The sequence below is a fragment of the Dipodomys ordii genome, unplaced genomic scaffold, assembly GCF_000151885.1.
Source record: "Dipodomys ordii isolate 6190 unplaced genomic scaffold, Dord_2.0 Scaffold84, whole genome shotgun sequence".
Lineage (NCBI taxonomy): Eukaryota > Metazoa > Chordata > Mammalia > Rodentia > Heteromyidae > Dipodomys > Dipodomys ordii.
In genome coordinates, this window is record NW_012267300.1 from 4,380,976 (window position 1) to 4,404,619 (window position 23,644).

General features: G+C 37.9%; 1 protein-coding gene across 1 annotated transcript in view; it reads left to right on the plus strand.

Annotated features, from left to right (window-relative positions):
- Stxbp6 (syntaxin binding protein 6 (amisyn)) overlaps window positions 1-23,644 on the plus strand; it is a 261,788-nt gene that overhangs the window by 231,170 nt on the left and 6,974 nt on the right. Inside the window, exon 5 of the mRNA XM_013025356.1 lies at window positions 21,784-21,941. Coding sequence (XP_012880810.1) covers window positions 21,784-21,941 — 158 coding nt within the window. The remainder of the gene's footprint in view (window positions 1-21,783; window positions 21,942-23,644) is intronic.

The following is a 23,644-nucleotide window of genomic DNA, read 5'->3' on the forward strand; positions in this document are numbered from 1 at the left end:
CCCCCCCCCCGCACCGACGTTGTAAAGCTCGTTTTGGACGCTTCCTGCTTTCTTAAGTGGCAGTAAAAAGAATGAAGTGATGGTCAGGAATGGTGGCTCACTCCTATAATCTCAGCTACTCAGGAGGTGGAGATCAAGATGATCACAGTTCAAGATCAGCCCAGGCAACATGTTAGCAAAGACACATCTCAAGAAATAAGCTAGGTATGGTGGTCTGAATCTTTGAATCCCAGCTATGCAAGAGGTATAAATAGGAAAATCATGATCTAGGTCTGCCTGGACAAAAACAAAAAACACTTAAGACTCTATCTAGAAAATGTAAGTAAAATGGGTTGAGGCTATGGCTTAAGTAGGAGAGTGCTTGCCTAGCAAGTGTGAAGCCCTGACTTCAAACCCCAATACTACACACACACACACACACACACACACACAGAAGTAAAGTGATTACTCTTGCTTCTTCCCTAATAGTCACAGTGACTACAGTTGTAATCACACTTGGGAGTTGTAGTACTTTTTACCTTGTTGCCATTTTGTCCTTTAAGTTTTCCCATAGATAGATTCATCAGTGTGTGCACATGTCCTGCTACTACCATAGCTTGAACTCAGGGCCTTGCACTTTCACTTAGTTTTCTCACTCACAGTCAGCATTCTACCACTTGGGCCATGCCCGACAATTTGCTGGTTAATTATAGATGTAGTCTCACAGATATTTCTGCCTGGGCTGGCTTCAAACCATAATTGTTTTGAGAAGCTAAGATTACAAGAGTGAGCCACTGGTACCTGGCAAGTAATCTTTTTTTTTTTTTTCTGGTACTGGGGCTTGAACTCAGTGCCTTGCACTTGCTTGGTTTGCTCTACCACTTGAGCCATGACCCTAGGTTTTTAATAAGAAAGAAGCAGATAATGCATCTGCATTGACAGTAGAGAGAAAATGGTGCTATGGATATAATCCCTAGCAGTTACATTTTCATCACCTACTAGTTACTAGTAGCTACTGTTCCAAGTCCAAAGCAGAAGTTGGCTATTTCTATCAGTATATTAATCTGTAAACTCTAGGTTTTTATATTTTTAAACTATAAAAATGGGTTTGGTATTCAGTAGCACTTAGGATATCTCTCAACAAAAGAGGAAAATCTTTCTAAAGCAAATAAAGCTTTTGAAAGTAAATGATGTCTCCTATTTTATTATCATACATTAGTTGTACAAGGGGTGTTTCATTGTGACATTTCCACAGCTACATCTATGTTTGTTTTTATTCTAAAACAGTATTTTAAATGTCAAATTCCATTCTTTGCATGCTGATAAGATGCATTTGTTGCTAGGAGCTACTGGTACAAGCCAATAATTCTAGCTACTTGGGAGGCTAAGATTTGAGGATTACTGTTCAAGGCCAGCCTAGGCAGGAAAATTCATCTCCAATTAAACACCAAAAAACCAGAAATGGAGATGTGACTCGAGTGGTAGAGCACCAACCTTGAGCGAAAAAGCTGAGAGATAGTGCCCAGTCCCTGAGTTCAAGCCCCACACTCACACACACACACACACACACACACACACACACACACAATAGATTTACCAACTCTACACCTCACGTCATATATAAAATAGTGCCATTGCTACCTGAGGGCTTCTCATTAATTCAACCCTGAAGTAACATTGACTGTTCTGCTTACAATCTACATACTGCTTAAAAGGAAGCCTTTAATATCTGTACTTTAAAATGATATATTCAGGAATAGGGAAAACAAGATGATTATGTGAACATCAAGAATTATTTCTACCAAACTCATTGTGTATGTCATGAAAGGAAATTGTTGAAATGACTTTTATGTAAGTTCTGAATTTCAAAACCAGTAACACACACTTGATCTTACAGTAAGACTCCACTCTTCAAAGATATGTATTTAAATGTTTTTTTCTTTCATGCATTTGTTTCTAACACATTTATAAGATTATTTCTTAGTTGCTTTGTTTGTCCCTCCCCCACAGTATAACCCCTGCTTTCACTGTATTTGATGTCTGTATAATTTGTAGAGGGGAAGGGGAAAAACAAGTCGTTTAAATGAGGATACAGGTGGACCTGTTGCAATGAGAAGTACACGTTGTCATGTCGAAAACAAACTTTACAACTTTGGTGGCGGGGCGGGGGGGAGGATTGGGTAAGGGGCAGGGGGAGTCTGGGAAGGGATGGGAAGGGGAAACAAAGGAGGAGGCTACAATGCTTGATAAGAAATGTACTCATCTTGCCCATGTAATTGTAACCCCTCTGTACAGTATTTTCACAATAAAATAATAATCATAATAATAATAATAAAGAAATCTATGACATGTCTGCACACAAGTTGCCTTTACCAAGCACTGCTCCCTCAGAGTCTCTTGAAACGCTGCTTTTTCATTACAATCTTTGCCTTTATAATCCATGCCTTTATCTTTTCCTAGAATAGTTGCAATGGTCTAATCATTGATTACTCCCCCCTCATTTTCCTCCCCCAAATCCCAAACTTATCATCCTTTCTTCTGCAGAACACTGTGGTCTCTTCACCTTGTAAATTTTAAAGAGCAATCACATTTGTATTACTTAAGTACAAAGTTACATATGTAAAGACATGAGGATCACGTATTCCTCAATATATAAAGATTCTTCCCACAAGAATTATAGTTTAAAATGACACTTGGAAAATCCAGTGCATAAAATATGAAACTTTTAGTTTGATGTGTGTGTGTGTGTGTGTGTGTGTGTGTGTGTGTGTGTGTGTGTGTGTGTGAGATGAGGCTTGAACTTAGAACCTCGGTGCTGGCTCGGTGCTTTTTTTGTGCAAGATTAGCACTCTACCACTTTAGTCACAGATCCACTTCAGTCTTCTTGGCGGTTAATTGGAAATAAAAGTCTCACTGACTTTCCTGCTTGGGCCAGCTTAAAAAACCACAATTCTCAGATCTCATTCTTCTGAGTAGCTAAGATTATAGGCATGACCCACTAGTACCTGGCCAAAAATATTTTTAATCAGACAAAATGCTTCTCATTTAGACATGATGCTGTTAGCATTCTAACCTTTGTTGGCCAGGAATGGAGCATGATACAAGATCATTCTTCTCAATTCATTGCTTTAATCCTTTTTTTCCCAAATAAAGTTATATTTAATGTAACAGATACATATATATATATACATACATATATATATATATATATATATATATATACAAGGTAAGCCTATTTTACGTATTGGCATCATAGTTGATTTTTAATGCTACGTCTATTACACCTTTATTGTCGCAGAAAATAATTATTAGATATGTTTGTTTGGGGTTTTTTAAGTTTGTTCTTATAGGTCTCTTGAACTAAGACAACTCTTTGTAATTTTTCTCATCACTCCTCTGTGTCTTCTCCTGGTTTTAGAGTCTACTCACATGTTTCTGAAATTGCTTCTTTTTTTATTATATTTTTATTGTCTTAAGAACAGTACAAAGAAGATACCATTCAACAAATCAGTTTATAAGTACAATGAATCTTGATCAATGTCACCCCTTTCATCATTCTCCTCCATCCCTCCCAGACCCATCCCTTCCTCAATTTTCTTTTTTCTTTTTTTTTTGTCGGTCATGGGGCTTGAACTCTGGGTTTGGGCACTGTCCTTGTGCTCTTCAGCTCAAGGCGAGCGCTCTACCGCTTGAGCCACAGCGCCACTTCCGGTTTTCTAGTGGTTTATTGGAGATACGATTCTCACGGACTTTTCCTACCCAGACTGGCTTTGAACCATGATTCTCAGATCTCAGTCTCCTGAGTAGCTAGGATGACAGGCGTGAGCCACCAGTGCCCGGCTCCCTCAATTTTCTTAATTTCATAGAGTATACATTGAATATTATGACTGTATTCTTATTCTTCATCTTTTCATTATACCACCCACTCCCTTTGACCTTCCTCCAACACCTTTCAAGTACTAGTTTCCTGGTATTCATTTTGCTGGACTGTGAGTTCACTTTTTTAAGAAATTACACCTTTTGAGTGCTTCCCTGTACATACCATGCTTCCGTTAATACATCTGTATACACTTGGATACAAGCCCATATGTGTTTACTTGCACAGTTTTACATTAGTTCTAGCTTTCGCATATGAGAGAAGCACACATCTTTTGTCTTTCTGGGCCTAACTTACTTCCTTTAACATACTTCATCCTTTTTTAATGTGATATTTAAACAGAGGAGGCGTGATAAACACATCTGACTTCATTTTCTAAATAGAATAAACACAGGAAGAAGCAAAATCTGTCCTGGCTTTCTCTTGCTTTGCTTGTCATCTTTTTCCCACCAAATTCATAATAACTTGGAACAGTACTGTTTCCACTGAAAATTATTTTCCATCTTCATCAGATATCCTGAACTTTATCTATTTTGTATATGATTATGTCTTTGACAGACTAAAAAAGATCTTAACAATGTAGAAAAATGCTATCAAACTTCAATTTTATTTTACCATATCCAATAAGGGAGCTTTTTGGAATACTAATCACGTAGCATAATCTAAGATACATGCTGATAGAAGTAGGATATAGGCATAAGTACTAATCTCCTGATGTCTTTATAAAACCAGAATGTCTTCATTCTTTGTCAGTTTACCTTTCATTCAACAAGAATCTATTGAACAGCCACTAAATAATGGACATGGTGCCTGGAGATGTCAAATGTGAAAGCTGAGGCCTATGATCCTGCTTTGAAGAGGTATGCAAATAAGTAGACTCACAGTTTGAATGCATGAGGCCAAATGTCCACCAAAAATGCCATGGGTGGGTTGGGGACATTGACAGAATCCATCCCACAGTGTTACAGAGTTAGAAGCAATTCCTCAAGGAGGTATGGCTCAGGTACCAAACTGATGAATAGGGATGGCCAGGACAAATGAAATCCACCCTTAGCATTTAGACCCTGCCTCACAAGTTGTGCCTTTGAGAAACTCTGGAAACTAATAGTACAAAAGAGAATAATGGAGTTGGACTCAACCATATTTGATCAAGTCAGTGTTTTATCACAAATAGTATGATTTTGATGTTTCTAGATTTTATCAGTTTTAGGAGGGAAATAATAACTCTCTTAAAGAGTAACTATTAGAATAACAAATGCAAAGCATTTAACATAATTCATGCTATATCATGGGTACTTAACAAATCATAGTTTCTAATAATAGTAGTACAAATGAAAATGGGCCTACATGTGTAACTTTGATAACATACATTCCAGTGTTATATAGTTGGTTGGACATTCTTGCTTTCTCTTTGTAACTTGCAAATATGAATTGAAAATGTTAATGTTTTAAAGTAGTATATATTCACTTCTCTGTGTTAATTGGTAGTAATTTTATTCCATTGATGATCATTGTAATGGATTTGAATGACCAGTTGGCAGGGATTTTCAGCGCATCCTCCTGAGGAAATAGGAAAACCACATTAAGACCACAAAATTACTAATGAACAATTATGAAATACATAAAGGATTACATAGCAATTTCAGATGTCTGATAAGAGATATGGTTAAAATGCTGCATACAACTATCACCCTGGTCAGAAATTGGACTAAACAATTGTTAGAATGTCTACTTACTCATCATCATATTCCCAGTCTGTCTAGTAGGTAAGATGTTAACTGATACTCACCAAAGTGAAAACTATGTGATTCTCTCACATTGATCTGGTGGCATCATGGATAAGAGTAAAAAGAAGTTGCAGTCCCAGGACCTCTGTGCTGAATTCTGTTGCCTTTGGTGACAATGTCTCAAGCATAATTGATCCAAACTTTGCAATTTTCAGTTGCCAGTACACAAAGAAAGTAGGACAAAGCTAAAGAATGACTCACTCTCAATAGTGTTTTCTAAATAATAATAATAAAGCAGTAATGTCCCAATACTGTAGTAAAATGACTTCGATCTCTATAGAAAATTCTCTTGTTATACTCAGTAAATTTCACCTGAAATTCGGCATCAGTCTTATTTTCCTGTAGAAGTTCATTGTCTCATTTTTTCTCTTCAAATTAACAGATTGCTCATGTATAGTTTCATTGCTAACCAGATTGCTAATTTAAGGACTAAGCTGTTAGATAGAAAAAAATTTAGAAACTGGAGTTTTCTTCATTTCTTCTATTATTTTAGACTACATAAACTGGCCATGAAGGAATATATTTTTCCTTGAAATGTGTACATTTTTTCTTGTTGGACTTTATGATTATGAAATTAAAAGCAGGTATCATTATTTCCTAAAATTTTAAACTAGTTATGTGTACATGCTTATTGGGGAGGTGTTCTCCAAAAGAAAAGGGTAACACCTCCTAAAGGGGGCATAAACACCCATTGGTTTAAGAAAATCAGTTGCTGAATTCTTAACTTCCATTATTGTTCTTGTTTGAGATGGATTCTTTTTGAGACTGTTCAAAATAAAAGTTTGAAGGCTATAAATAAAGTGAAAACTTAACTGAGCTCTGAGTGGGCAGATGAGGTTTTGAGGGCCAGCTCTTCCATTGCCTGGGTACAACTTTGAGTGAATGTTTTTTCTTATCCCTCTGACCACATTGTTCTATAGCAAGACCTTGATGTTCCTTTGTCACTGTCCAATCAAGAGCAACTTGAAAGTTTTATTTTGAAATAAACTTTTCTAAGAATCTATTTGGGCTGGATACATCCAACATGCTATACACATATTCTGTGTGTGTGTGTATGTGTGTGTGTCTGTGTGTGTGTGTCTGTCTGTGTGTGTGTCTATGGGTACTGGGGCTGGGGCAGTCCCTTAGCTTTTTTTAGTCAAAGCTGGCACTCTACCACTTAGGACACAGCTCCACTTCTGGCTTTTTGTTGGTTAGTTGGAGTTAAGAGTCTCATGACCTTTCCTGCCCCTGCTGCCTTTGAACCATGACTCTAAGATCTAAGCGTCCTGATTAGCTAGGGCATAAATATTCTCTTACATCAAAGAGCATGAAAAATTTATTTTGTTTATTATAAAGGATATTCAGTCTCTCGCTTCATTAAGAATAAAAATTTCTAAATGCTCAAACATCTTAATCTTTGACTGTCTTGATCCAGGGCTGTTTGGTTTCCTCATTCCATGTTAATAAACTAGCCTTGATTTACAATTTCTCTTTAGTAAGTACTCCTAATATTTTCTACCTACTATATTGTCTCCTAATTTTGGAATTTTATTTTCATGCACTAGAAGCAGCCACATCCTTCATGGGATGCATGGTCCCGGTACTCTGTTGTGAACCAAGTATAAAAACAAGGATGAGATCTGTCAAGGGAACAAGAAATTCAGCCGAATTGACTAAGCATACACTTAAGCTGACAATTTTGATATAATACAGTAAGTGTAGTAATATATGCGTGGAAGAAGAGTGAAGGATATATGGAAGAGGGAACACACCCTCTTGTTAAATTTTGATGAAGTCCAGTGTGTCTGCTTTTGTCTCTTGTTACTTATTACATGCTCTAAATTAAGATGTACAGATTTATGCTAATGCTTTCTTCCAAGAGTTTTCTACTTTAGCTCTAAAAAGTTCATGATCTTGAAGTCAGGAGATCGGGTCTGGCTGATGCCATCTTGGCCACATGGTAGATGGTAGGGTGTGGGTGTGGCGTCTTGTCTTCAAGGTGGGGAAAAGTGTAGTCCCACCTCCTAGGTGATGGGCATGCCCAAATCCCTGGTGGGGATTTGAATGAAAGGTTACTAAACCTGTCAATCCAGTTCCTGGGACTCCAGTTTTCTGTGACCCTGCCCCCTGTCCTGACCCTCATTAGGACCAGGCCTGCACAAGTGCCATTATGCCATGCTGTGTGTCTGTGCTCTGTTTCCTGTCTCCTGTCCCTTGGCTCTTCTCCAATCACCATGGTATCCCACTTAGCTCTCTATTGGAGCTGAAATGATTTGTTGGTATTGTTTTGTTCTTTCTTTTGTCCTTGGCCATCGTGGCACACTTTCCTAACAGTGCTAACTGTATTTACTGGCTGCTGGTCTTGGAGACAGGGGTCTACCATGCAGTCACCAGCCTTTTAATGAAGACTCCAAGATTCAGCCTCTCAAAATGTGGCTTCTCTGCTTTCTTGCCATACATCTATTTTGAGTTAAATTTGTATGAAATGTAGAAGACCATCTTCATTTTGTTTGCAGAGGGTATCCATTTGTCCCCATATCTTTTGTGGTAAAATGCAGTCTTTTTTACTTTTTCCAGTATTAGGGCTTGAACTCAGAGCCTGGGAGATGTCCCTAGGCTTTTACTTCAAAGACTGGCACTCTACACCTCCACACCTTCACTTCTGCCCTTTTGGTGGTCAATTGGAGATGAGTTTCATAGGCATTCCAGCTCTAGGTGGCCTCAAACTGTGATCCTCAGATCTCAGCCTCCTCTGTAGCTTAGATTGTCATGTACTCTTGTAGCAGCCTCTTTGTTCTAACATGTGACCAATTCATAGTGGTTTTCTATCTCTTTCTTCCCTGCTCACTTACCAAGTACTTTCACCTTTATCTTATTCTGAATGTTTTAAGTTCATAAAGGTATAGTTTTAGAACCTGTTCCCTGTTTTCTTTGGGTTCTGATCCCTAGTTCAGCTAGTCATTCTCATCCTATTCTGATAATATATAAATTTTGTCTCTACCTTGGAATTCTGTATGCAACTTCATAGAGGAATATTTGCTTCACTGACTTCCCTTGGATATCTCATAGCCAACCTAGGGATAGCATGACAAAGAATTCAATACTTGATGCTCATATCTGTTTACCCTCCAAGGAAATTTCTTTTTCTGACAGCTTTTTTATCTTATAAATTGAACCTCTATCTATTCATTTTCTTAAACCAGAACCTTAGGATTTGCTCAGTATTCTTGATTTTCCCTCATTTCCAAACTCAGTCCATCAATCTACATCTTAAATCTTTCCACTTATATCATCTGCACAGAAATCACCCAAGTATAGATTACCATTATCCCTTATTTGTAAAAGCTTCTCTACTGTTCTCTCTGTTTCTTTTTTGCTCCTTTGTCCAACTAAAGATAGGGTAATAATTTTACAAATAATCTTACCCAGGTCACCCTTAATTTAAAACCCTTCAGTGGCTTCCAATTGCTTTTTTTTTTTTTTTGGTTGGTCATGGGGCTTGAACTCTGGGCCTGGGCACTGTTCCTGTACTCTTCAGCTCAAGGCAAGCACTCTACTGCTTGAGCCACAGTGCCACTTCTGGTTTTCTACCGGTTTATTGGAGATAAGAGTCTCACAGACTTTCCTGCCCAGACTGGCTTTGAACCACGATTCTCAGATCTCAGCCTCCTGAGTAGCTAGGATTACAGGCATGAACTACCGGTGCCCAGCTTCCAATTGCATTTTAAGATCTATCTATGAGCCTCTGTAGAACCTGGCTCTGTTTATCTTTCTTGTTTCTTCTCAAGCCACCATCTCCCTGCTATAGCCACCCTAGTCTTTGTCCAGTTCCTAGACCGTGAAGATATTTTTCCTTCTCAATACTTAACATGCAGACTTTGCTCCAACTTGTCTTTTCCACATCATAGCTTACACATAACTTCAGAAAGGGCCTATTGCCAACTGCTAGTAGCTCATCCCTGTAATCCTACTCAGGAGACTGAAATTCAAGGATTACAGTTAGAATCCAGCCTAGCTAGAAAAGTCCAAGAGACATTTATCTCCATAAAGCTATCAGTGGGAGTGTGGCTCAAGTGGTAGAGCACAATCCTTGAACAAGAAAGCTAAGCAAGATCATGAGGCACTGAGTTCAAGCCCTAATGCTGGCACAAAAAAAAAAAGGAATGGGGAAAGATCTTCCCTGTCCAACCCTAAGTCAGTACTTCTTCCCTTAAGTATACTAGCACAGCAAATTGCTAACCACTGTTTTTAGCTACTTGGCAATTTTTTTAAAAATTTTTTTAATTACTTAATTTCCTAGGCAATTTTTATTGTTTCAATAATTTAATCTTTTAATTACAACGTGTACATATACCGTTATGTATAAGTTTTTAACCTCTGTACACTCTGCCCTAGCTGTAGGCTGGAAGGTCCATGTCTGGCATTAGGCGAGGATGACATGTGTGACAACATGATTGTTGGGCTGTGATCATATTCAGCCTGCTGTTGCACTCATTGCCAATAATACACGACCAAAACAATATTTCAACAGATAATCAAGCAAGGAAAGGTTACAGGTAAAGTGACACTGATGTGTATTAACTACCAGGTGGTAGAAGTAAGAGGTGCCACTGGCCCAGCCAATGTGACCAGAGTGTACAATCTTTCATAAAAAAGAAAACAGATGGGACACATAAGAATGTTGAGCTAAACGTGAGTGGTTCATACATGTAATACTAGCTACACAGGGGTCTTAGATCAGGAGGAAGGACCTTAGTTCCAGACAAGCCCATACAAAAGAATACATGAGACTCCATCCCAATAAACAAATCTGGGCATGGTGGTGTGTACAAGTCATCTCAACTACAATAGAAAGTATGAATAAGTAGATTACAGTTCAGGCCAAACCAGGCAAAAAACAAGACACTATCATAACTAGAACAGGGCTGGAGGCATGGCTCAGTGGTAAATTCCTAGCCAAGCAACTAAAAGGCTCTAAATTCAAAGCCATAATACACACACACAAACACACACACACACACACACACACACAAACCCTTGACTATATTTTTCAATAGACAGGAACATATACATGAAAAGGAAGCACTCTCATTTTCATTTTGTTTCGTGCTCAAATTATTAAATATCTCTACCATGACTTTGAAAATCAAATTTTCTTATACTTTTAAACATCATTTAAAAAATTTAATTCATTAAGCAATATAAGCTGCAATCACAATGTAATAGAATGGATTATTTTGAATACTTGAGATATATTAAACTAGTAAAACATGCAAAATAAATATTTATACTTAATGGAGTATTATATTTAAACTTATTATAAAATCATTACATCATAGATTTCATTTATATTTTTATTATCTCTTAGCTTCTTCACAGATCTTTAAAGTTAATCAGTGAGCTCATTTCCTTATTTCCTGAAGCTAGGAAGGTTGGTATGTCTCTTGTTTCTGAAGAGGGCATGGATCTGGAACCTTCTCTTAGGATGATTCAAACCTAAGTCCCTGGCTGTCTCAAAAAGTTTTCTTTTTTACAACCGAACCAGTTGCATAATAGCAGTATTTAACCCATTCTGTTCACAAGTGGACAGCCAGTAGTCTCAGCCTCCTGGATTTCTCCCAGAACAGTGCATCATTTGCTTTGTTTAATCATCTTACTTAATCGTGTACTATGTCATTAATACAGAGATCTTGCATGTTAACATTAATAGAAATGTACAGATGCTTTCTTAATTTTATTGGAATATCTTATTGTAACTGTAAAATTATCTACATGTTTTTCTCCATAAGACAAGATCTATTTTAAACAGCCAAATGTCTCCTCTCCCTGTCTTTCCTACTAGTAGTGGGGTTTGAACTTAGATCTTTGAGCATGGCTTGCTTGCTCTGCTTACACTCTTACCACTCTACCATATCTCCAGCCTGACCTTTTTGCTTGGATCAGTTGCAAACTGAAATCACTCAGCTCTTAGCCCTCTGAGTAGTTAGGGGATTGTAGACATAAGCCACCAATGTCCAACAGAAACCAAACTTCTAAAGAAGAGAACAACTCACTACTATGGAATATGTTGCTGTCACTCTTGCCGATTTGTGGCTGCCTTTGATATCAATACTCAGCAATCCTGTGACAGTTCCTACTCTCCCTGAAATTCTTTGGCTTCCTCATAGTTTCCTGTATATACCTATTGCTGTTCCCACAGATGGAGAAATATATACATCTTTGTATGTAGGCAACTATGAAAACCAAAGTAACCAAATATTTTAAGATTCTTAACTAATTAAAACCAATAAAGCAAGCACCCCATCATTATCATTTTGTTTTGTGTTTAAACACTATTTGTTTATATATTGTATATTAACTCTTCTCATATATCTTACTTAAAATTACTAAAATTGTATCTTATTATTATAGCTTTTATTGTAACTGGTGTTCTAAATATCACAGTTACCCAGTAGGACCTACTTTATTAAACTGGCTTTTTTGGTGCCTGTTCTGGGGCTTGAACTCAGGGCCTGACTGTTTTTAGCCACAGCTCCACTTCTGGCTTTTTTGGTAGTTTATTGAAGAAAAGTCTTATGGACTCAACAACCCTCTATCAGCCTCCTGGGTAGCTAAGATTACAAGCATCAGCCACCAGTGCCTAGTTTGGCCCCTTTTTTTCAGTTGAGCACTGTCCCTCTCTATCATCTTTGAAGGTATTCTTACTATCTGGCAATAATATTTCAGGCCTATCTTACTTTTTGTTGCTTCAAGGATTGAAATCCAGTACTTTCTCCTAGAGTAAAATATTGCTAGACTACAAGGTCCAAGTGCTTACTTTGCATGTGAAGATTGATTAATGCTGAAAAAATTACTACTGCTGATGTTAGGACTTCCTTAACACAGAAACTGTATTCCTTGTTAAACATGTCATTTACATGGATGTTATTCAAAAACATGTATTATACAGCTTACCTTATCTATGGTAAGAAAACTGGTGAAACCTTAAAGATTTTCTAATAATTACAAGAAATAAGCATCAGCTAAAGATTGGGGAAACTGTGGGATCTTTGGGGGGCGGTCATTTGTGGAGCTTGAACTCTGGGCCTGGGTGCTGTCCCTTATCTCTTTAGCTCGAGGTTAGTGGTCTACCACTTTAGCCACAGCACCATTTCCAGTTTTTTGGTGATTAGTTGGAGATAAGAATCTTACAGGACTTTCCTGCTTGGGCTGGCTTTGAACTGTGACCCTCAGATCTCAGTCTCCTGAGTAGATAGGATTACAGGCATGAGCCACCAGCACCTGGCAACTGTGGGATCTTAAAAGTGCATAGCTTGGAACTCATACTCCTCCTACTTGGTTGGATCAGGTTATGGGTGAACCAACGAAGTGGGACAAGAAAGTGACATGATCCAGTTAGCAGTGTGGGTAGAAAATTAACTGAAAGCCTAGGAAATTGCAGGAAAACCATGCAGGTTGCTGGGATCATCAAGCAGAACCTTAATCAGACAGTGACTATCAATAAAATGGAAGGCTCAGTGCCCTTGCTCAGATAGAATGCCCGGGACTCTATGAACATGTTGAATGTGAGATATGATAGAGAAATTAGAGTCAAAGGTAAGACGTAACAGGGGAGACAGAGTAGATGTGAATTCAGGAAGCACAGGACAAGGAGGTGGGAAGAGAAAGATGCCTTGTATTTGACAGAACCAAAGTCAAGCCCAGATCTTGTTTATTTCGTATTCCTAACCATAAAAATGAAGAAGTGCGGAAGTGCACTGTAGCTTAAGTGGTAGAGTGCTAGCCTTGAACTGAAGAGTTGAGGGACAGTGCTCAGGCCCAGAGTTCAAGCCCCACGACCAACCAAAAAAAAAAATGAAGAAGTGCTTAGAGGGACCAAGAAATAATAAATAATTATTGAAGCCAAAGGAAAGAACAGCCTTCAAAGAGAGGAGTCTGGGAGCTTGTGATCCAGCGCCAAGTCGCTGGTGAGTTTGAAGGAGCAGTCTTAGGAGGCTGTGATGAGATCACTGCATGGAGACTCAGTTACGGAGATGTCTGAGAGGTAGCAGTACTTGTTCAGTAATGTTTGCAGTAGTAAAAGAAAGACAAGTAAAAGAAAGTAGGAAAAGAAAGGCAAGCCACAGAAGAAAGCCTAGCAGAAAAAATTTTACCAGGTAACTACAGCTTTTATTTGTTGTCATAGTGAATGCTGAGTGCCTGCTACAAACATTGTTCCAGGTACTCATCTGTGCAATACCTAGACCAATTCCATGAACAGTGAGGAAACTGAAGCACAAACAGGGAAATCATTTGTTCAAGGTTGCCCAGCTAATAAATAGCAAACCTCACACATTGAGCAGAATTTTTTAGCCAGTAGCATGATGTGGGAGGGGGAGTTCAAATTATATATAGATACAGTTAGATAGATATATCTTTAGATATAGCTCTATCTATAGCTATTGATATCTATATCAATAGTTAGCTATAGATATATAAAAAAAGAAATTATAATGCTCAGAGTAAAAGCTGCCTGCTTTTGAACTGTAATAAAAGCAGAAAGATGTAATTCATAGCTGGTCTGTCGCTATACATTATCAAAGAGACAGGAAACAAAATTTGTCTTCCCAAATTTAAAGCCACTCTAGGATTTGAACCTCAAAACAAGAGTTCCTTTTGGGAAGTTTCACTTCATATAACCTGATATTCCCCAGGGGAAAAAAAAACAGAATGAAAAGATTTGTCCCTGAATTCATTGGTTGAATTGACCATAACTCTTGTAAGAACATATTAATAAGAGCCAAGATTCAATGCATACCAAGATACTGATGATTTTTTCTGCTTATTCTGAGTTTAACTGTTGAAACATGAATAAAATCCTACATGTATGGCCCTTGTCTTTGGGACATTGGAGCAGTGAATTAAGGGGAGTATGAACTTATAATTGGCTATAGGATTGTGGGAATAGGAGCTTTTTTTTTGAGCCTTTAGAGTTGCACTAAATTACCATAACATTGCCAGAAGAAGATATTTATCTGATAGAATGGTCCATTCCTCTTCCTTTAGTAACTCAAACAGTAGGTAACTCCAAGGTCTTCTTCAAGTAGATTCTAGAACTTGTGATCTTACAGAGAATTCCTGAGCACTGAGTCCATTTTTCTTTGTTATGTAGCTCCAGGCACCAAACAAACTTCACGGTCCCTGAAATTAGCCACCAACTTGAAACACAAGATAATTCTAGAACTGCCAATCAACTTGCTATATCTGTTCCACTGCCTCGATAATGCAGGCTTTTTTAATGTAATTACATGACTTGTCTATTTATTGCTAAATTGATGGGGACAGCCTGGATATATTTCTTTTCTACTTTAAGAGTCAGTATAGTTTATTATAGCATGTCCCAATACAAGAATTCCTCTCCTAAGAATGCTTGTGCAAGAGTCCTGTGAGAAAATATATTTGGGAAACTTCACTCTATACTTCTGCTCTCACTGCTACCTTCTTTAAATTCATGGTTTATATCAGCTTGGTGTAAGTTTTCCAAACATAGCTGGGTACAAATGGTTTACATCTGTAATCCTGGCTACTCAAGAGACTGAGATCTAAAGGATCACAGTTGGAAGCCAACCTGAGCAGAAGAACTCCTGTCAGAAATATAACTAGCAAAAAGCTAAGCTGAAGGCATGGCTCTCGTAGTAGAAAGAAAGTAATAGCCAAGAGAGCAAGCAAGGCTCTGAGTTTAAACCTACTTGTGAAGATTAAAAGGTGTTTGTGACTTTAGCTAAGTGTAACTGTGTCACAGTATTATGAGATTTATGTAGTCGATCTCAATAAAAAAATATTTGGAAAAAAAAGTTTTTTTCACACTTCTTTAAGAAAAATCCAGGCAAGATCATACTTCACAAAACCATTTTTGACATAGAAGTGAGTTTTTCTTGTAGCCTTTAAAAAAACCCACAGATAAGAAATGTATGCATTATCCTGCCCATGCAATTGTAACCCCTCTGTACAGTATGTTCACAAATAAAATTAAATTAAATTAAAAAAAAACCCACAGAGCTATTTTGGGAGGTCTTTACATAGCTGTTAAGAGATTTGGAGTCAATACAGGATAATCATGTCTTTCAATCCCCTATAAAATAAGGGTAAGAATATCTTCCTTTGAGGAAGGTGACATCTGACCACTATAGCTGCCACCTAGTAAACAAGAGCCATCATAAATGGAAATCGTTCTATGATTGGCTGATGCTGACACTGTGTGCCCTGTGAAAGTTAACAGCTCTTCCTTTTTAGGCTTGATATAGCCAGGGTTGTACAGAACTTATCTGATTAGTCATTACTACAAAACTACAAACCAGATTTAACCTTCTGAAGAATCCCCATCTTAAAAGAGAATTACTAGATGTTTATCATTGAAATGCAGCGGTATGATTTAATATTGATTGGTCAGCAAAAAGAGCTAGATATTGCTATTAATCTTGTATTCACAAATCTTAGATAAGCCAGGCATTGGTGGTTCACACCTGTAACCCCAGCTACTAAGGAAGCTGAGAAATGAGGATCAACTTGGAGCCAGCCTGGATAGAAAAATCTTTGAAACTCCTATCTCTAATTCACCAGTATAAAAAACAAAAAGCTAGAAGTGGTGGAGCTATGGCTCAAATGGTAGAGTGCCACTCTTCAGTGAAAATAAAACAAGTGAGAGCTAGAGGCCTTGAGTTCCATACTCCTCTACTGGCACGCCATACACACACACACACACACACACACACACACACACACACCACAGAGGTACACACAAACAAAAAGAAAAAACTCTATGATCTTTATTATTTAATGGACATCCATTAATAAAATGTTTAGTTCACGTCACAGCCCTAAAAAGAACCTCCTTTGAAGCATAGTGACTAACATGAAGTTGACTGACCACTATTGAGAGTAGGAGGGAGCATTTGACCACAGGAAGCAGAACCACAATATATAAGTTGTAACTCCATGGCTTTAGGAATGAAAAGAGGTGGAGCTGACAAAGAACCAGGTCTCCATATAACTTTGTTTTGCTAATATGTCTTCTAGTGGGAAAGGACTGAACAATGAAATGGTCACAGAATAAAACCATTTCTTGGGGAGATCCACTATTAAAAGTCCAGTAAAAGTAATTTGAGTTTTCCTAATACAAAACCAGACTTAAGTGTACCTTATGTCCTACCCCTGGAAATGCTTTTGTTAAGAAAATTAATATCACAGATAAAGAGAGAATACAACTCATTTACTCTACTCAAAGAGCAAATTACTATTGAGCATTTGAGGCATATAGTATGTGAGAAATAGTGTTCAGTCCACTAACAGGTTTAGAATGATAGATTTCCCTTATTATCTTATTAAATAAGCTTATTTTATTAGAATGGAAACTCATAGACACATAATTTGAATTTGATTGCCTGTATTGGTAAGTTGGGCTTTATTGTGTAGTTTTTCCTAAGTGATTAGATTGACCACAGAATAGAAGTAGTCTGAGCAGAACTATTTATAAATGCTGTTTCTTAGAAATATTTTTGGATAAGCGTGCCCATCAATGAGTACAGATGGACATACATTTATCAATCATTTGTTTTAACATGATTTTCCACCTGCCTTATTTTCCAAACAAGATGAGTAGTTTATACTTCAAATAGATTGTGTATGTATTTTCTTAAAGGAAGTCCCTGCTGAAAATTCTATTTAGGTGGTCACTTTCTCTGCTGTAGAATTTAAATATTTTATTACCAAATACAACTTGAAGTCCAGAATGATTGAATGGACTTATTTGATATGTGAATTGCTGGTTATATTCTATACTTCTAAAATCTGTCTTCTTTCTTTTTTTCCTGTTTTCAATATTTTACTTTTTTCTCCTCATTTTCTTATGCATTAAAAAGAATTTCCTTTTCATTGTAGGCATAATGCTATAATATCTCAAGTTTGTCTCAGTAAATTCTGAATCACTTGACATACATGATTTTATTTATTTGTATATATTATACATATTTTATATATTTATATATTTATGCATATACATATATCGTAAAAGTAAACATCGACTAGAGCTGATAAAGGCAATCTCAATGAAGCAAGACTGCTCTGCTGTGGTCTCCAAAGACTATAATTTGAAAGGCAGTTGACTTTATTTGCTGTGGTTGACAACTTCTCCTCAGACTGCTTGAATAAATTTGGGTATTAATATGCTTCCTGTCTATTTAGAGAGAATTACCATCCTCTCTGCCTCAGGAGACTGCTTTATTTCCAGATTTAACTCAGCACAATATGATGGACCCTACCTTGTGAGAAAGATTAGCATGCCTTGATTGAGTGAATATATGTTTAGCATCTTCTGTGAGTTACAAAACACTTAGTCCCGTGATAAGGGAAGGAAGGAGGGAGACATGCAATGGAATTGGGTGGGACTGTGCCATTTTTGCAAGGTTCTTTAAAGAGCACATGTACTGTGGAGAGGCAAACTTAAATTGAGCACGTACAGCCTTTTTCCTCTTCATCTCCACAGTACTTGTTTGAGATAGATGGCATGACCCACATTTAAGAGATGAAGACTGAAGACTAGGTAAATTAAATCACTCCCTTGAAGTGCTCCTGCCAATTGTGTCAATATACCAGTGCCTAACAAACAGGAGGCATCTTGTAAATAGTTTTGAATGTTGAATAAATCTTTCAGGGAGCAATTTTCAACACGTACTAAAAGCCTTGAAGCATTTCATGCTCTTTGAATCATAATTTAATTTCTAGCAATTAATGCTCTTTGAATCATAATTTAATTTCTAGCAAGTATTTGAGATATAGGTAAAGTTTGTGCATATGTATCAGGCCAGGAGGAGGGTAAAGATGGCACAGTGTGTAGAGAGCCATAGAGGAAGCAATTGTCAGTTGTATGGGGTAAAGGAAGAGAATACAGACTTGACTTTCAGCTAGGTTAAGGAGCTGAACAGATTTGGGAATGGTTTACTGAAACCAAGACCTCAAAAGTAAGCAACCATGAAAGAAGGAATAATGGTTCGAGTTTGGACATGCTGAATTTGAGATGACTTTGGGTCATTTAGTTGATGCATTTAGGAATGCACGTGGATCTAAGCCCAGCAACATAGCCTTTTGAAAGATGAAAGACTTAGCCAATGAAGCTATGATGTGGATAATGGTGACTTAGGAAGAGTCTGAAGAAGGTAATGCATAGAACCCTGGAATTCATAGTTTAAGTAAGAGATCGAAGAGAGAAGAAAGTCAGTGAACAGAAGACCTGAGCTAAAAGAGAAGAAAGATTAAGGATTTAGGAAATGGTCGCAGAGTGAAATGGTATATACAAGGGGCTTGTGACGCAGCTGTAATTCATGGCCTCTCCAGAAGTTTTGTCCTTGCTTGTGCTCCATCAAGCACTAAGGACATAGATAGCATCTGCAGAGCTGAGAGGAAGGAATGAATAGTTGACTTGAATCCTGACAAAGGTGATAGGATTTCACTGGGCTTAAAATGAGGATAGGATTGAAAGTGAGGAAGAAAATCTCAACTGACTAAGATTTGTTCAAAATCTTCTGCCTAAAAATAACTTAAGGAAGATTTCTTATTTATAGTCGTTAGCTTTGTAACCTTTATATAGTGAAGACAGCATTTGTTTCCATTGTTTCCTTTGGTTCTCATTTTTTATATTCACTACTAGTTAAACAGTATCCTACAGATGTGGATATGCTGTCACCTAACATCAATTTCAAGGAAATCATGAGAAAAAAGTATTATGGCTTATACAAAGCAAGTTTATTCCAGAAACACAAGTGTGAGTAACTAGGAGATCATATGAGCAGTTTTGCTGCCCAGTCTTAGAAAATGGGATGTCAAGATTGTGCTGTGATGGTTTTGAGAAGTAATTTTGCTTTCTTTGGTATCATCATTCATGAATTAGCCAGTGCCAAGTTTCTTCTAACTGGTTCTGTAATGAGTTTCTCAATGCATGTATTGCTGAGAATCTATATCTTACGCTACCCACATCACATGCTAGGGACCAGCCATCATCTGAGCCAAAGTTAGGAAATAAACTGAACTCAAGGCTGATTCATAGCTCTTAGAAGACATACATTGGTGATGGCTTTTCCAGTAGGAAAAGACAAGTCTTGGTTATATACCCTTTTAATTTTATGGCTGCTAATTATAAAATCCCTTCAGTTTGATGAATTTATGACTATAAAGTTGCACACTCCCAACACCATGTTTTCCTCTAAAATCCTAAATTGTAAGTCTACGAAAAAAATGAGAAAGAGATTTCTTTGTGCCTTCTCACTCTCTACACCTTCCATCCCTTATCCATTCACCTTTTCCAGCCATTAGCCTCTTCCTTCTTCACCTCAATTAACTGGTAATATGGCATAGGTAGTAACTTCATCCAGTGGGAGTACTTTGAGGACAGAAATGATCAGGCATTACCCTGGGAAATGAGCGGTCAAAACCTATCTGTTTAGTAGTCTGCCCAAGATTCTGTCATAGTAGTTATAAAGAAGATGGAGAATAAGAAAAGTCAATGGAAAAACTAGTGTCCAGTGGTAGCCATGTCATTTTCCTGGTTACATGATCTTGTGCATACCTCTTCACCTGCCAATCTCAGTTTTCTAAGTAGTCTTCTTGTTCAATTGAAAGTGCTTTATGTGGCAAAATCTTATACAAATGCTAGACAGTGATGACAGGCTATCTTCTATAAGTATGATGTGAAAGCAAAGAAGATACCAAGATTTCCCTTGAATTTGTTCTTAAATCCCAGATCTTTCCTCTCAATCATGCTCTACTAAATTTCTCCCAAGCTCTAGCTTCTCTACTTCCCACCCATTTGTACTTTGTTTTCTTTCACTCTTCATGTGATGCTAGCCGCAACTGTTAACACAACGTTAAGCCCATCTCCTTTTCTTACTGTGTGGTTGAAGCCTTGAAATCCACTCCTAAAAAAAGAAAAATGGAAAACAGTTTCCTAAGTGCTTCCTCTACTTTGATTGCCTGAGATCTTTTTCCACAGACCACAGACTCTTCCCCAGAGGAGAATATGGGAAGCCTTTGCAGCTGATCCCAGAATAAATTTCATTTCTATTAAGAGCTGTTTGTGGCGAGATGTATCTATCCTGGGAACAAAAAATTAAATGATCATAAAGTCTTTCAAAGACAAAAAGCTATTACTTTAAATGTGATTGAGAATCTTCCACACAATATTAGCAATAGATATATACTTTCTTTGGTTGTCATTGTGCAAGTTGCCAGTTCTCAGTTGATTAGGCACCACTGCTCAGTCTTGGAAAATGAAATATCAAGACTGTAATGCAATAGTTTTGAGATGTGATATTTTTTAACTTCCTTTGGTATCATCATTCCTGAATTAGGCAGTATCAAATTTCTTCTAGCTGATTCCATAATGATTTGATGCCATAAAATGCTTAAAATCCATATTTCATATAATAGAGTCCAACCCTCTGAGCCAAGGTTAAGAAGTAAATCGAGCTTTGAGGCTAAGTCATAATTCTTGGAAGCCATACATTGGTGGTGGATGATGCTTACTTTCGGATGAAAGAAATACATAGAATTATATCTAGGAAATCCTTGTGGCCCCATTTTTCCTTTGATTGTTCACATAAACTTCAGGTCAGAAGGAAATAGATGCACATAAGATCCAGATACGTCTTATTGAACTTCCCTAATGTGTGAACATCTCAGAATTCCAGTTTACCTTGGCAAGCCAAGTCTTAACTCAAGTATACCCCATCTTTTCCAGCCTCACCAGTGAAAATGCTGGCAGAATGGATGAGTGTAGAAAGAAGCACCCAGATTTTTTCCAAATCCTAAAGTCTAGCTGTGATTGTTCATCCTACATGTCAGTCAGACAGAATCAAAAGAAATGTAAGCTATGCTCAGGGGCTCCAAGCCAGCCTAGGAAAAAAAAAAAAATCCATGAGACACTTACAGTTTAAAAAAAAAAGCTGGAAGTGAAGGGGGTGGTTCAGGTGGTACAGCACCATCCTTGAGCAGAAAAGCCAAGTAAGAATTCAAGCCCACATATTGACAATAAACAAAGAAACTCTGCTCCACGACCCCAGAGGCTTTTCCATGCCATGGTTACTTGATTAGCTGAACCAGTTCCTGATGTCCTTGTTCTTCTCTTTCCAGGAAACAGCATTCTTCATTCTGCTGCCGATAGTGTGACCAGCGCAGTACAGAAGGCCAGTCAGGCCTTGAATGAGCGTGGGGAAAGGTTAGGCCGAGCTGAAGAGAAGACAGAAGACTTGAAGAACAGTGCCCAGCAGTTTGCGGAAACTGCCCACAAGGTGGGCCAACAGAGGGCAGGAGTCTCAGCTCTATTTGGCAGGGAGTGGGAGAGAGGGAGGGGCTTGCCAACATACCTTATTTCAGTGTATTTCCTGGAGTGGGAAAAACAAAACCATCTTCTTATTCCCTCTCTTCTTCTGGCAATCTCCATCAGCTACTTAGCAGAGTCACAAACTGTCTTCTTGTACTTGGATTCTGAGGTTATTTTCTTTCCCATGTCCCATACCTGACCTTCTGATCTTGATTTTATTTTAAGAAATATGGACTAGGCTGAGCACCTATAATCTTAGCTACTCGGGAAGCTGCTGTTTGAGGATCACAGAGCAAAGCCACGCTGGGCAGGAAAGTCCATGTGATATGTCCTAGCAGCTCAAGTGGTAGAGCACCAGCTTTGAGCCAAAAAATAAAGGAACAGTGCCTGTGTCCTGAGTTCAAGCCACAGTTCTTGTATGCTTGTACATCCACAGATAGATGATAGATAGATTATTAGATAGATAGATTGATAGATAGATAGAAAGAAAGATACCATCTTTCGTTTCCATACGGAAGTTTAAGGCTCAAGTATCAGGGTTAAGAGAAGAATGAGATCACGTCTCAGAGTATGTCCCTGCTCTTGGCCAAGACTTCAAAGAATCCATGGTAGCATCCATCATCCATTGCTGCTTGCTGCTTACGAAATGATTCATCATAAAGGAACTGCAAGTTTAACCTATCAGGTGCCACTTTGGGGCCCACTAGAATGACAAATACAAATGGCTAACTATACTGTTGTCCATGATGTGGAAACACTAGAATTCTCTTATATTGTATTTGGAATTGTCACTTTCAAAAATGGTTTTGCCAAGCACTGGTGGCTCATGCCTATAATCCTAGCTAAACAGGAGGCTGAGATCTAAGAATTGTGGTTTGAAGCCAGCCTGGGCATGAAAGTCTGTGAAACTCTTATCTCCAATAAACTACTCAGAAAAAGCTGGATGTGGCATTGTGGCTCAGGTGGTAGAGAGCTAGCCTTGAACAAAAGCAGCTCAGGGACAATGCCCAGGCCCAAGGTTCAAGCCCAGCCCAGAACTGGCAAAAAAAAAAATTGCAGTATATATTGAAGAATATTATTTGTGGGTCCATACACTAATACAACTGATTTCACCTATATAGCAAAGGTCTGGTATAAGAAAATTCATAGTATTTTTACTCATAATAATTCTAACTTGGAAACAACCTAAATGTCTCATCAACCAGAGAATGGATAAATTGTGGTATATTCAGATATGATACAAGACAACAAGGCTAGGGCTGGGAAGGTGGCTCAGTGGTAGAGTGCTTGCCTTGCAAGCCTGAGGCCTTGGGTTCAATTCCTCAGCACCATATAAGCAAAAAGAAAAAAGCCGGAAGTGGCGCTGTGGCTCAAGTGGTAGAGCGCCAGCCTTGAGCTGAAGAGCTGAGGGACAGCGCCCAGGCCCAGAGTTCAGGCCCAACGACCGGACCCAAAAAAAAAAAAAAAAAAGACAACAAGGCTAAATTAGATATTACTGAACAAAGGAGGCCAGACATAGAAAACATAGTATGATTCTGTAGTTCAAAACCAGATAAAAGTAATCTGTTATGACTAGGCTCAAAATAATGGTTAACATTGATGTGTATTGACTGGTAAAAGTCAGGAGGTGTCATACAGGGAGGATGAAAATTGCTATGTCTTTACATAATA